The sequence below is a fragment of the Culex quinquefasciatus genome, chromosome 1 (assembly GCF_015732765.1).
Source record: "Culex quinquefasciatus strain JHB chromosome 1, VPISU_Cqui_1.0_pri_paternal, whole genome shotgun sequence".
Taxonomy (NCBI): Eukaryota; Metazoa; Arthropoda; class Insecta; order Diptera; family Culicidae; genus Culex; species Culex quinquefasciatus.
The window spans coordinates 67,844,531-67,860,174 of record NC_051861.1 but is presented as its reverse complement, the minus strand read 5'-3'; the positions used below and the strand labels follow the sequence as shown (position 1 = coordinate 67,860,174).

Sequence of the window (15,644 nt, the reverse complement as noted above, 5' to 3'; positions counted from 1 at the left end):
TGTCATTCTTGCTCTGTCCTGTGGGATAGCACATAAATTCACCATATACTATTTTTTTTTTAATTTTAGATTAATACAGCAGTTTCCTACAATCTTTGCCTAATTTGCTAATGATTAATTGGGATGAAATCTTATTTCAAAAAATAACCAGGTAGCAGTTATTGATCAGCGCACCCGAGTGCTTCTAGCATATGCGGCGAGTGTAGCTAATTTAGGTAATCTTATACACCATAGAGCAGTTCTCTAGGATTTCAGTCATTCGATTTTTTTTGTATTTTTTAATCCGACTGAAACTTTTTTGGTGCCTTCGGTATGCCCAAAGAAGCCATTTTGCATCATTAGTTTGTCCATATAATTTTCCATACAAATTCGGCAGCTGTCCATACAAAAATGATGTATGAAAATTCAAAAATCTGTATCTTTTGAAGGAATTTTTGATCGATTTGGTGTCTTCGGCAAAGTTGTAGGTATGGATACGGACTACACTGGAAAAAATAATACACGGTAAAAAAAATTTGGTGATTTTTTATTTAACTTTTATCACTAAAACTTGATTTACAAAAAACACTATTTTTAATTTTTTTTTTTTTGATATGTTTTAGAAGGCATAAAATGCCAACTTTTCAGAAATTTCAGGTTGTGCAAAATCACTGACCGAGTTATGAATTTTTAATCAATACTGATTTTTCAAAAATCGAAATTTTGGTCGTAAAAATTTTCAACTTCATTTTTCGATGTAAAATCAAAATTGCAATCAAAAGTACTTTACTGAAATTTTGATAAAGTGCACCGTTTTCAAGTTATAGCCATATTTAAGTGACTTTTTTGAAAATAGTCGCAGTTTTTCATTTTTTTAAATTAGTGCACATGTTTGCCCAGTTTTGAAAAAAATATTTTTGAAAAGCTGAGAAAATTCTCTATATTTTGCTTATTTGGACTTTGTTGATACGACCTTTAGTTGCTGAGATATTGCAATGCAAAGGTTTAAAAACAGGAAAATTGATGTTTTCTAAGTTTCACCCAAACAACCCACCATTTTCTATCGTCAATATCTCAGCAACTAATGGTCCGATTTTCAATGTTAATATATGAAACATTTGTGAAATTTTCCGATCTCTTCGAAAAAAATATTTTTGGAATTTTCAAATCAAGACTAACATTTCACAAAGGCCAAACATTCAATATTACGCCCTTTTAAAATGTTTGTCTTGATTTGAAAATTCCAAAAATATTTTTTTCGAAAAGATCGGAAAATTTCACAATTGTTTCATATATTAACATTGAAAATCGGACCATTAGTTGCTGAGATATTGACGATAGAAAATGGTGGGTTGTTTGGGTGAAACTTAGAAAACATCAATTTTCCTGTTTTTAAACCTTTGCATTGCAATATCTCAGCAACTAAAGGTCGTATCAACATAGTCCGAATAAGCAAAATATAGAGAATTTTCTCAGCTTTTCAAAAATATTTTTTTCAAAACTGGGCAAACATGTGCACTAATTTAAAAATGAAAAACTGCGACTATTTTCAAAAAAGTCACTTAAATATGGCTATAACTTGAAAACGGTGCACTTTATCAAAATTTTAGTAAAGTACTTTTGATTGCAAATTTGATTTTACATCGAAAAATGAAGTTGAAAAATTTTACGACCAAAATTTCGATTTTTGAAAAATCAGTATTGATTAAAAATTCATAACTCGGTCAGTGATTTTTGCACAACCTGGAAATTTCTGAAAAGTTGGCATTTTATGTCTTCTAAAACATATCAAAAATAAAAAAATTAAAAATAGTGTTTTTTGTAAATCAAGTTTTAGTGATAAAAGTTAAATAAAAATCACCAAATTTTTTTACCGTGTATTATTTTTTCCAGTGTAGTCCGTATCCATACCTACAACTTTGCCGAAGACACCAAATCGATCAAAAATTCCTTCAAAAGATACAGATTTTTGAATTTTCATACATCATTTTTGTATGGACAGCTGCCGAATTTGTATGGAAAATTATATGGACAAACTAATGATGCAAAATGGCTTCTTTGGGCATACCGAAGGCACCAAAAAGTTTCAGCCGGATTAAAAATACAAAAATTAAAATTGAAGAAAAAGACCGATTTCGTAGAGAATTGCTCCATATTCTTTTTTAAGTCACCTTTTTAAACGATTCTCGATTTACGCAACTTTTTTAAGTCATGACTTAAAAAAGAATGTCCATGACTTAAAATGGGAATATGACTTAAATTAAGAATCTTTGGGAATTCGTAATTTTTCAGAGAGTTTTCAAAATGTATCAAATGTATGTTATTTAGTTATGATATTGAAACATGTAAGCATAGTTTTGGAACATCTGGGATGTTCTAGTCCATCCGAAACTTGTGGAAATTTTGAGCAAGAGGTTTACCAAAAACAAATCGAAACATCAAGATATTGACTACGGATCCTACCCAGACTACTTTAGTGAGTGTGGTAGGCTACAGTGAAGTGTTGTAAGAACTTATTGGGATGATCTGGGTCATCCAAGAACTCCCTGGAGTTAAGATCTGTGGGTCTACCGCCGTAACAAGCAAGAGGTCGACGGTTATGGACCCGGAACATATCCGCATAGCTTCAGTGAGTATGGTAGACTACTTTGCTGATGTGTTGGGCTGTTCTGGGACATCCAAGGACTCCCTGGAGTTAAGATCTGTGGGTCTACCGCCGTAACAGGCTAGAGATCGATGGTTTTCCGATCCCCGGAACATATCCGCATAGCTTCAGTGAGTATGGTAGACTACTTTGCTGATGTGTTGGGCTGTTCTGGGACATCCAAGGACTCCCTGGAGTTAAGATCTGTGGGTCTACCGCCGTAACAGGCTAGAGATCGATGGTTTTGACCCCGAAACATATCCGCATAGCTTCAGTGAGTATGGTAGACTACTTTGCTGATGTGTTGGGCTGTTCTGGGACATCCAAGGACTCCCTGGAGTTAAGATCTGTGGGTCTACCGCCGTAACAGGCTAGAGGTCGATGGTTTTTGACCCCGGAACATATCCGCATAGCTTCAGTGAGTATGGTAGACTACTTTGCTGATGTGTTGGGCTGTTCTGGGACATCCAAGGACTCCCTGGAGTTAAGATCTGTGGGTCTACCGCCGTAACAGGCTAGAGGTCGATGGTTTTTGACCCCGGAACATATCCGCATAGCTTCAGTGAGTATGGTAGACTACTTTGCTGATGTGTTGGGCTGTTCTGGGACATCCAAGGACTCCCTGGAGTTAAGATCTGTGGGTCTACCACCGTAACAGGCTAGAGGTCGATGGTTTTTGACCCCGGAACATATCCGCATAGCTTCAGCGAGTATGGTAGACTACTTTGCTGGGGTGTTGGGATGTGTTTGGATGTCCTGGGTCATCCAAGGAGTCCCTAGAGTTAAGATCTGTGAATCTACCGACGTAAGAAGCAAGAGGTCGACGGTTTTTGAACGCGGAAAATACCTGTATAGCTTCAGTGAGTATGGTGGACTACTTTACTGGGGTGTTGGGATGTGTTTGGATGTGCTGGGTCATCCAAGGAGTCCCTAGAGTTAATATCTGTGAATCTACCGCCGTAACAAGCAAGAGGTCTACGGGGTTTGAACCCGGGACATATCCGCTTAGCTTCAATGAGTATGGTAGACTAGTTTGCTGATGTGTTGGGATGTTATGGGATATCCAAGGACTCCTTGGAGTAAAGATTTATGAGTCTACCACCGTAACAAGCAAGAGGTCAACGGTTTTTGACCTTGGGACAAACCCGCATAACTTTAGTGAGTATAGTTGACTACTTTGCTAATGTATTGGACTGCCTTAGGTCTTCCAAGAACCCCATTGAGTTATAACACGAGGGTCTACGGCTGTAACAAGAACTTACTGGAATGGGATGTTCACATAACAGCAAAGTAGTCTATCATACTCACTGAAGCTCTGCGAGTATTTCCCAAACGTCGACCTCTTGCGTTTTACGTCGATTGACCCACAGATCTTAACTCCAGGAAGTCCTTGGATGGTCCAGAACATCTCAACATATCAGCAAACTAGTCTACCGTACCCACTGAAGCTATGCGGATATGTTCCGGGGTCAAAACCCGTCGACCTCTGGCTTGTTACGATACTAGACCCACAGATCTTAACTCCAGGTATTCCTTGGATGTCCCATAACATCCCAACACATCAGCAAAGTAGTCTACAATTCTCACTGAAGCTATGCGGATATGTTCCGGGGTCCATAACCGTCGACCTCTTGCTTGTTACGGCGGTAGACCCACAGATCTTAACTTCAGGGAGTCCTTGGATGTCCCAGAACATCCCAACACATCAGCAAAGTAGTCTACCATACTCACTGAAGCTATACGGATATGTTCCGGGTTCAAAAACCACCGACTTCTAGCCCGTTACGGCGGTAGATCCACAGATCTTAACTCCAGGGAGTCCTTGGATGTCACAGAACATCCCAACACATCAGCAAAGTAGTCTACCATACTCACTGAAGCTATGCGGATATGTTCCGGGGTCAAAAACCATCGACCTATAGCTTGTTACGGCGGTAGACCCACAGATCTTAACTCCAGGGAGTCCTTGAATGTCCCAGAATATCCCAACACATCAGCAAAGTAGTCTACCATACTCACTGAAGCTATGCGGATATGTTCCGGGTTCAAAAACCACCGACTTCTAGCTTGTTACGGCGGTAGATCCACAGATCTTAACTCCAGGGAGTCCTTGGATGTCCCAGAACAGCCCAACACATCAGCAAAGTAGTCTACCATACTCACTGAAGCTATGCGGATATGTTCCGGTGTCCATAACCGTCGACCTCTTGCTTGTTACGGCGGTAGACCCACAGATCTTAACTCCAGGGAGTTCTTGGATGACCCATGTTGGGGAGCCGGAGTACAACCTAGCCTTCGACAGCTCTGGTGGCCCCCAGCATCGACCGGATCGGATTGGGGTGGCTGGTCCGGTCCTGGTTCGTTGGCCGTAGGTAGTCCGTGCGTTGGGTGGCTTCCGAAAATTCGGGTTTCACAATTAAAACAACACGAAATCACAGTAAAACACAATTCTTTAATTTAAACACAATTTTTACTTTAATACACGAACTAAAAAGGACTACATTTATTGAAAAATACGCTAACAGATATAAATTGCCTGATGGGCGCAGAATCGACCGTTTCGATCTGCAGGTACGAGGGTTCTAAATCTTAAAAACTAAAAATCGCAGCAGGTCAGCTGCTCCCGTCGTTCGTTGAGGCAGGTCAGGTCATCAACCCGGCCTGGCGGTCATCGACCCCGGAAAAGTGCATCCTGCTGTTGGTGTTGGTCCTATCAGCGATCACGATCGTCCATCTCGCGAGAGGATTACCGCGATCACCAATACCGCGATCAGCTGCTGTAGGTCGCGTGCAGCCGTGATAAGAGTGGTCACTCGCGTTGGATGGTCACAGTTGACCCGACAGTGGTGACCCGACAGTAGATACAGGGTTGTTAATCGTGACCACTCCAACATCTCACCCACCCAGAAATGACCAGTTTCTGAAAAGATACAAAAAACCTCTTCGGGGATGTGGGAATAGGGATAGGAAGTTAGGATTGGGTTTGAAGATCTGCATCCGTTGATTCCATGGCGTCGCTGTACTCCGGAAGTGGCAGTATGCACAGTTTCTCCACCGGTCGTTTGAGATAGCCGTCGGCGGTTTTCAGCGTTACTACCCTAACCACTCCGTCTTCGCCTGGGTGTACCTCGAAAATTCTTCCCATCTTCCATCGCATTGGTGGTGAGTTCTCGTCTTTGATGACCACAAGCTTACCGACCTCGATCTGTATTGGTGGCTTCCAGCGCTTGACCCGTCCCTGTAGCTGGCACAAATACTCCCTCCGCCATCGAGTCCAGAAATCTTGCAGCATGCGCTGCATCGTCTGGAATTTGTCGAGCCGGTTCATCGGAATTGCTGACAAATCAACATCGGGAACTGTTTGCAGCGATGACTGCACGAGAAAACGTGCCGGTGTTAATGGTTCCAGGTCATTAGGGTCATCGGACATCGGAGTTAGCGGCCTAGAGTTGAGGCAGCCTTCCACCTGGACCAGCAACGTGTTGAGATCCTCTGCGGTAACGGGTGTTTCGCCGATTGTTTTTAATAATAGCTTCTTTGTAGATCGAACCGCGGCCTCCCAGAGGCCTCCGAAGTGTGGTGCGCTGGGTGGATTAAAGTGCCATTTGATTCCTTGGTTTGAACAGTCCTTGGAGACGATGTCGCGATGTTTACGGTCTTTGAGCAGCAACAGGAGTTCAGCCATTTTATTACGAGCACCAACGAAGTTCGTTCCGTTATCGGAATAGATGTCGTCACAGATTCCCGCCTGGCTACGAATCGTCGAAGTGCCTGGATGAAACGCTCTGTGGATAAGTCTGTTACCAACTCTAAATGGACAGCCTTGGTGCAGAGGCATACAAACAGTGCCACGTAAACCTTAACTGCAGGTCGTCTTGGGGCTGGGCGCACATAAAGTGGTCCAAAGTAGTCCACACCTGTACGCGCGAACGGTCGCGAGGTGGTAACCCGAGCAGAAGGCAATTCTCCCATGAACTGCTGAACAGCCACGGGTTTCGACCGGAACACTCTTGCAGTGATGGATCACCTCTCTGATCACACTTCTGCCCCAAGTGGCCAAAGCGTAATCGAACGACTCCCAACACCAGCTGTGGACCAGCGTGAAGCAATTTCTCGTGGAAATGTCGGAAAAGAAGTCGTGCGAGTTGATGCCTAGCCGGAAGTACGATGGGATGTTTCGTGTCCTCGGATTCCAATGAATGACGTAAGCGTCCTCCCACTCGAATGAGCTGTTCATCGGAAATGTACGGGTTGAACCACCGCAGTGGTGAACTGTTCGCAACTGGTTTCCCCTTGGTTAGTTTGTTCCATTCATCAGCGAAAGCTTGCTTCTGAACGAGCCTTATTAATGCGAACTCTGCTTCTTTCAGCTCCGCAACCGTCAACAAGTCCGATTTGAACCGCTTTTCCTTTGGCATGCGAAGTAGATCCTTCAAGCGTAGCCAATACGCCGTACGCCTGACCAGATCGGGATACGAAGAGAAGTGAGAGATGAACCAAACGTTGAACTCAGCCGTAGTTGCTGCAGCTACCGATGCCGCAGTGTTTCTTCGCTCTTCTTCTGCTTCTTCCGTCGTCACGATCTTCGGTTGTGGTTGGCGTTGCTCATTCGTCTTTTTCACCCAGCCTGGCTTCCAGAATGATACCAAGTCGATGAGATCTGCTGGCATGACTCCACGTGACAGGAAATCTGCGGGGTTTTCAACTCCAGGCACGTGTCCCCAGACACAGCCTTCCGTGAGAGCTTGAATCTTGGCCACCCTGTTGGCGACGAATGTGACCCATGTTGATGGTGGTGATTGTAGCCAGTACAACACGCACATGGCGTCGACCCAGAAAAAGGTTGGAATTTTGATCTTCAGCGATTGCAGTATTTGCACGTAGAGTTCAGCAGACAAAACGCCACCGCGAAGTTCCAATCTTGGCATCGCTTGGCTCTTCAACGGTGCCACCTTGGTTTTGGATGTGAGCAAGTTCACGAATATCCTGCCCTTTGGATCTTCGCTTTTCAAATACGCACCGCTTCCAAAGGCCTTCTCAGATGCGTCAGAAAAGAAGTGCAATTCCATCTTGAACACTTCAGGGCAGACGACGCAACGAGTGATGCGAAGTTCATTGAGCAAAGCGAGCTGTGAATGAAATCTCCTCAGTGTCTTGCGAACCTTCGTGGTGAACGGACACTAGAGCTGCGGTATTTTTTACTACCTAAGCTCAGAGTTATTTCAAAACAAAATTCACAGTCTTTTTAAAGACTACCTGAGTTATTTTCCAAAATTCTAAACAGTCTTTTCAAGACTAACCCCACCTGAAATTTTGTTGTATTTTACAAACGAAGCCATCTTTTAAGAGAACTTTGCTTGCAAAATGCGTCAAAACAAAGGTAAACGCAAATCTTCTGAAGATTTGGTCGTTACGTCGGTGAAGCGTTTGAACGCTAAACCGGCTAACGGAAACAGAAAACGAAAACAGCCTCTTCTGAGGTCTGATTCTGATTCTGAATGTGAGGTCAATCCTCCAATTCCATTGACAAACAGTTTCGGTGTTTTATCCGAAACTGATGACAAGGAACCTTCTCCTCGTACTGAGCCTTCTGCCGTCGAGAACGAGTAAAGGCTCCGCCAATTGTTGTGACTTCCGTCTCCGATTTGGCCAGCTTTCGAACGCAACTGAAGAATTGCAAGGAAACTTGCAATTTGAAGGTTTCGTTCCAGCTTGGTCGAAGAGGAGAATGTCGCTTGTTGACGGAATCTTTACAAGATCACCAAACTTTTGTTGGTTATTTGAAAACCACAAACACAATTTCTACACGTATGAGACCAAGAATGCTCGGCCATTCAAGGCGGTCTTGAAAGGTCTCTCCAACGACTTGTCGGTGGATGAGATCAAAAACGAACTTAAGGTGTTGCTTGGCTTTGCCCCATCCCAAGTAATACCAATGAAGAAAAAATCAAACGGGAATATTTCTCGCTTTGGTTTGACTTCACAATTTTATCTGATTCATTTCAACAGAAATGAAATCAACAATTTGAAACTTTTGGACAAAGTTCAGTTTTTGTTCCATGTACGGGTAAAGTGGGAGCATTTTAAGAAACATGGCGGTAATGGCCAGAATCTGACCCAGTGCCGGCGTTGCCAGGCATTCGGTCACGGTACTGATCATTGCGCCATGGTTCCAAAATGCATGGTTTGCGGGGATTCTTCTCACGACAAGGACAATTGTCCCGTGAAAGAAGTCACCCAATTTAAATGTGCAAATTGTGGTGGAAATCACAAATCAAATTTCTGGGATTGCCCCATCAGAAAAAGGTTTTGGATTCTCGTGCTAAGCATCAGCCGAAATCCAAACCGAAATTTTCTCAAAGTCAGGTTGTACCTGCATCTTTAAATCAAACGTTCGTGCTGTCTCACTCGAACAATTCTAGAAATACCCCTACCGTGGAAAAGTTAGGTAACAACAATGGCATTTCTTATGCTAACGTCGTTTCGGGTTCATCCACGAATTTTAAATCCTCTACCAATCTTTCTGAAATTGGGCAGGTACCTCAAATCTCATTTGAAAATTTTTCTGCTGGCAACGCTTTGGGATCTTCTGATCTCGGCGATGTTACGTTTGAAAAATGATTTTTTGCAAAACTCACTGTTTGGTTTGATTCAAACAATGAGTAATGCTACATCCATGATGGAAGCAATCCAGATTGGATTAAAATTTGCGAATGATGTTGTTCTTACCCTGAAGTTTAATCATGGATCTAAGTAATTCCATCAATATTATGAATTTTAATGCTCGCTCTTTAAAAGCGAAAGAAAATGAATTTTTCAACTTTTACGAGTTCATAACGTGCATGTTGCTGTTATAACCGAAACATTTTTAAAAACTGGCACTTATTTGAAAAGTGATCCAGATTATAAAGTTATAACTAATAACCGAATGAATCGAAATGGCGGTGGAGTTGCAATAGTTATCCACCGTAGTATGACTTATAGCACGTTACGTGACTTTAAGTTAAAAGTTATTGAAAGTTTGGGCATTGAACTTGAAACTTCTTTTGGGAAAATTATGATTGCAGCTGCATATTTGCCATTCCAATGCACTGGGGAAAATAAAAATTATTTCAAAGGGGATTTGAATAAACTTACTCGGCATAGATCTCGATTTTTGATCATCGGTGATTTTAATGCCAAACACCAATCTTGGAATAATTCAAAAGTAAATTCCAATGGTAAAATTCTGTTCAGAGATTGCACTTCTGGTCTTTATTCGGTTTTATACCCGAATGGGCCAACTTGCTTTTCTTCTGTTAGAAATCCATCAACAATTGATTTGGTGTTGACAAATCAAAGTCAGTATTGTGGTCCTTTAGTGACTCATGCTGATTTTGATTCTGATCATCTTCCAGTAACTTTTTCACTTTCTCATGAAGCAGTTACCAGACCCAATAGTTCTGTGTTTAATTACCACAAAGCTAATTGGGACAGGTATCAGCATCATATTGAGAATAATTTAAATCATGATTTTGTTTTAGAAACCAAAGCTGATATTGATTCAGCCTTGGAATCTTTAACTAATGCAATTTTGGATGCTAGGAATATTGCTATTCCTAAAGTCCAAGTCAAATTTGATTCTCCCATTATTGATGACGATCTTCAGCTTCTGATTCGTCTGAAAATGTTCGCCGAAGACAGTATCAACGTTCTCGTGATCCTGCACTGAAGCGAATTCAAAAGATTTGCAAAAGGTTATTGACCACAGATTCACTCTCCTGCGAAATGAAAAGTTCGCAAGAGATGTCGAACAAATTAAACCTTATTCCAAACCTTTTTGAAACTTTCAAAGGTTCTTAAGAAACCTCAAAACCCATCCCTTCTTTAAAAGATGGTGATAATATTCTATTAACTAATGGGGAAAAAGCTCAAAAACTTGCTCAGCAGTTTGAGAGTGCTCATAATTTCAACTTGAATGTTTTGAGTCCTATTGAAAATCAAATTTCAATAGAATTTCAGAATATTGTTGAACAAGAATTTTCATCAGATGAAGTTTTTAATACGGATCTGAATGAAATAAAATCTATTATCAAAAAATTTAAAAATATGAAAGCCCCTGGTGAGGATGGCATTTTTACATTTTAATTAAAAATTACCAGAAGCAACTTTAAGTTGCTTGGTCAAAATTTTCAACAAATGTTTTGATTTGGCATATTTTCCCAGTAGTTGGAAAAATGCCAAAGTAATTCCGATTTTGAAACCGGATAAAAATCCTGCTGAAGCCTCAAGCTATCGGCCCATTAGTTTGCTTTCATCTATTAGTAAATTATTCGAAAGAATAATTCTTAATAGAATGATGACGCACATTAATGAAAATTCAATTTTCGCTGATGAGCAGTTTGGATTTCGCCTTGGGCATTCAACTACTCATCAGTTGTTGAGAGTTTCAAATTTAATTCGAAGCAACAAATCTGAGGGCTATTCTACTGGCGCTGCTCTTCTTGATATAGAAAAAGCATTTGACAGTGTTTGGCATAAAGGTTTGATTGCGAAATTGAAAAGGTTTAATTTTCCGATTTATATCGTGAAAATTATTCAAAATTATTTGACGGATCGTACTCTGCAGGTATGTTATCAGAATAGCAAATCTGATCAACTACCTGTACGTGCTGGCGTCCCTCAAGGAAGCATTTTGGGTCCAATTTTATACAATATTTTTACTTCTGACTTGCCTGATTTGCCCCCAGGATGTCAGAAATCACTTTTTGCTGATGACACAAGCATCTCCGCCAAAGGCAGAAGCCTTCGTGTCATCACAAGAAGATTACAAAAGCTTGGATATTTTCAATTCTTATTTGAAAGAATGGAAAATTACTCCAAATGCTGCAAAACTCAACTTATTATTTTCCCTCACAAACCAAGGGCTGATTTTCTTAAACCAAAAAGTCATCACATTATAAAGATGAATGAGGTAAATTTAAAGTGGGAGGATCAAGTGAAATATCTTGGACTTGGTTTTGACAAAAACCTTACTTACAAGGATCACATTGAAAGTATCCAGGTTAAATGTAACAAATATATTAAATGTTTGTATCCACTTATAAACAGGAATTCTAGACTTTGTCTCAAGAATAAACTGTTAATTTATAAACAAATTTTCAGACCTGCCATGCTTTATGCTGTGCCGATCTGGACAAGCTGTTGCTTAACCAGGAAGAAAAAACTTCAGAGGATTCAGAACAAAATTCTGAAAATGATTCTGAAACTTCCTCCCTGGTTCAGCACCAGTGAACTTCATCAATTAGCCGAAGTTGACACTTTGGATGTTATGTCCAATAAGATAATTGATGCATTTCGACAAAAATCATTGCAGTCTTCAGCTGCATTGATCCGCTCTTTATATAGTTTATAAGTTAGTTTTAAGGTATCCCTTTTCCTTTTGTACATGTAGGACCTCCTACATTTGAAATCACTGAATAGCGAAAGCTACAATATTTCATGAATAAATGAAAGTTGCTAGTATTTAAAATTGAGGTGAAAAGTCATCGTTTGTGATTGGACACTCAATAATATTTTAACTGAATGAATGTACATGGAAAAGAAATTTGAATAAATATAAATTAAAAAAAAAAAAAAAAAAAAAAATGAAATCTCCTCCAGACCTCACCCACCATTTCAGGTACCGCCTCATCCCAATCCAAACGTTCTCCGTTCGGGTTCAGCAACGTCCAGAGAGATTGCATGAAAATCTTGGCTGTTACGATGACCGGTCCTAGCAGTCCAAGAGGATCAAAAAGAAGGGCAATTGTTGACAAAATGAAGCGTTTGGTGAGCTCAGGCACCTTGTCCAAATCGGGAACGTTGAACTGGAACTTTAGCGTGTCCGTTTTCGGCATCCATGTGAGACCAAGAGTTTTCACTCCAGGGTCCGTGTCAAGGTTGATTTCCTCCATGCTAATCGCTAGGTTTTCCTCAGCAATTCCAGTTAGCACTTCCTGTCGATTTGATGCCCATTTCCTAAGCTTGAAACCGCCTCGTAGCATCATCTCGTCTAGCTGCTTCCGAAGTTCGATTGCTGATTGGACGTCCTCAGCTCCGGTAATGACGTCATCCATGTAGGTGTCTTGGTTGACTGCCCGTGCAGCAAGCGGAAATCGAGGTCCATCATCCGTCGCTAGTTGTTTTAGCGTCCTGGTCGCGAGGAATGGAGCGGGCTTGGTGCCGTATGTGACGGTTTTCAGCTCGTAGATGCCAACTTCCTCGTCCGGAGAAAAACGCCACAGAATGGATTGCAATGGCCGTTCCTCTGGGTGGACCATGATCTGACGGAACATCTTCTCTACGTCAGACACAAGCATAACCGGCTTGATCCGACTCCGCAGAATGATAGAGCGCAAATCTTCTTGGATTACCGGCCCTGCCAGCAACACATCGTTCAGCGAGACTCCAGAAGATGTTTTGCAAGAAGCGTCGAAAACAACTCTGCATTTGGTGGTGGTACTGGCCTCCTTGACCACCGGATGGTGCGGTAGAAAACACCGGTTGACCTGGGTTGGAGTTGTTTCTTCGACCTTGGACATGTGACCCAGTTCCAGATATTCATCCATGAAATCTGTATACTGTTTCCGCAAATTGGCGTCCCTTGCCAGTCTGCGCTCGGTTGCGTGCAGCCGTCGCAACGCAATTTCCTTGGATTCGCCCAACCTGGAGATTCCACCTTCGACCTTGGGCATGGAGACGGAATACCGACCGTCGGATAACCGTTGAACCGTGTGTTGGAAGTTCTCTTCGCAGCGTCTTTCAGCGGGAGAGAATGCGTCGTCCAAACCGACGTCTTCAGCCGACCAGAACCGTGCCATCAGAGTTTCCATCTTCTCTGAGGTTGACACGTTGCACTTCACTTGCGTGGAGTTGCATGGAACCGAGAGACCACCGGATACCACCCAGCCGAACACCGACTCGTTCAGCGCTGGTAGATTGTCTCCCAGGGGAATTCTCCGACCGGTTTCAAAGAACTCGAAAAAGCATTCAATGCCAAGGACGATGTCCACCTTCTTGGACTGGAAGAATGCTGGATCTGCCAATTCAATTCCGTCCGGAATCGACCATCCATTTGTTGCAATTGTTGTTGTTGGCAGATTGACCGTAACCTTGGAGAGCACCAAGAAGTTCATGTCTCGCTCGAAGTTGGATAACCGAGACCGCACCGTTGCGTGAATCTTGTGCTTAACCTTTGTGCCAGATTGACCGATTCCTAGCACGGAAATGTCCACCTTTTCTCGCGTGACTTTCATCAGCTGCGCCAGTCGCTCTGATATGAAGTTACTCTCCGACCCCGAGTCGAGGAGTGCGCGAGCAGGGTACCGATTGCCATCATCGTCCTCGACAATGAGCACTGCTGTAGCCAACAGCACTTGGGATGCAGCTTGGGTTGCTGCGCCTGATACGGATGGTTTCGTGGCTGCCATGTTTGCCACGTGGGATGTTGTCGGACCTTGGGTTTCCTTGGAGTTGGAAGGGTTGTTGCTCCCTGCAACCGCGAGTGCCGTCACCGCGTTGTCCCTTTCCGGTTGTTGTTGGAAGCATACCAAAGTATGGTGCCGACCCTTGCAGTTCCTGCAACTGTACTTGGACGTGCAGTTTTTGGCTTGGTGACCAGTTCTGAAGCAGTTGCGACAGAGGGAATGAGTCTTGAGTAATGCGTCCCTCTCCGACACCGCCAACCGTTGGAACGCAGAACACTGGTAGAGTAAGTGGTTGTCCTTACAAGCCACGCACGAGTAGCCAGCATGTTTCACCGTACTGTAGCTAACCTTCTTTGCCTTGGATTTGGGAACGTACTGTTGTTGTTGGTGTTGAACAGCCCGACTGTTCACAGTTTTCGGTGGCAAACTCTCCAGAACTCGAATGCGTCGGTTTAGGAAATCGCACAAGTCCTTCAACGTGTCCTTCGTCGTGTCGTTAGCAGATTCCTCCCTTGAATCATCTGCAAAATCACCTAGCGAATCTCTAACCAAATCTTTCGCCGTAGATACTTCCTCCCATGCGCGACGCGTAACGAGTAAATTCACCAGCAGAAGATCCTTGTAGTCAACGGGTGAGACCACCTGATCGAGGGTGTTCAGAACACGCTCGAACTCATCAACGAGGGAATGCAAATCGGTGGCAGATTCCTCGGCGACGATTGCACCAGTCGCTGCTTAAGTACCTTGTGGTTGTTGTAGTACCTCTGCAAACGATCCCATGCCAGCTTGTAGTTGACCGACGTGGTTGAAAGTCCACTGATGATCCTCTTGGGCTTGTCGTCAAGACAATTCTTTAGGTAGTGGAACTTTTCCACATCCGGTAAGTCAGACTTCCAGTGGATGAGTGAGAGGAACAAGTCACGAAAACTCAGCCACTCGTCGATGTTCCCCTTGAACATAGGAAGCTTGATCTGAGGCAAACGGGCGTGATCAGTCCCCCCAACAATCGTGTCGTTGTGGGTCGGTTCACAAGGAACTTCCTGTCGTTCTTTCAACTTGTCCAGTAGAAGGGATTTTACTCGGTAGTAGCCTTCAGTCAACGTTTCACGGTCCTTTTTTGTAGGTAGGGTCATCCTCAGGGTTGTAGTCTTTGTGAGATTTGATTTCCACCAAGGTAGTGCACAAAACATCCCACAGCTTGTTGAGACTTTCCAAGCGCACACTCACCTGGGAAGCGGTTGTTTCCGCCTTAAATTTTTCAGCAAATTTGAAGATGTCATTGAGCGCTGCTTGTAACTCTTGGTATTTAACGGTCAACGCCTTCAGCGTCGGTCCTAACAAGGACTTCCGGGGTGCCATGACGTCAGAGAATGTAAAGCGAAAAAGTGTGGTGCTGTAGTATTCCGTTTCGTCCTGGCTTCGGCAAGAACATATACTGCTGTAGCAAATTACTTACTTTTAGCAGTAACTGATCGTACCCAAAGCAGTTGGGAGTTCAATCAGAACCGGAAGCACCAGATAACTCGAGACGTCAAATCAGAATGTCCTTAGCGGTCAAGTGGGCAGCTCAAATT

The 15,644-nt window shown here is 42.8% G+C and overlaps 1 protein-coding gene across 1 annotated transcript; it reads right to left on the bottom strand.

Annotated features, from left to right (window-relative positions):
• Positions 1–5,594: 5,594 nt before the first annotated feature.
• On the bottom strand, positions 5,595–15,429 carry LOC119770210. The gene is made up of 5 exons (XM_038264653.1): positions 15,298–15,429; positions 14,814–15,218; positions 12,277–14,742; positions 6,828–7,656; positions 5,595–6,115 (listed from the first exon to the last, which is right to left on the bottom strand). Exons 1-5 carry the CDS (start codon positions 15,427–15,429, stop codon positions 5,595–5,597), a joined length of 4,353 nt encoding a protein of 1,450 aa, XP_038120581.1.
• Between the last annotated feature and the right edge of the window lie 215 nt (positions 15,430–15,644).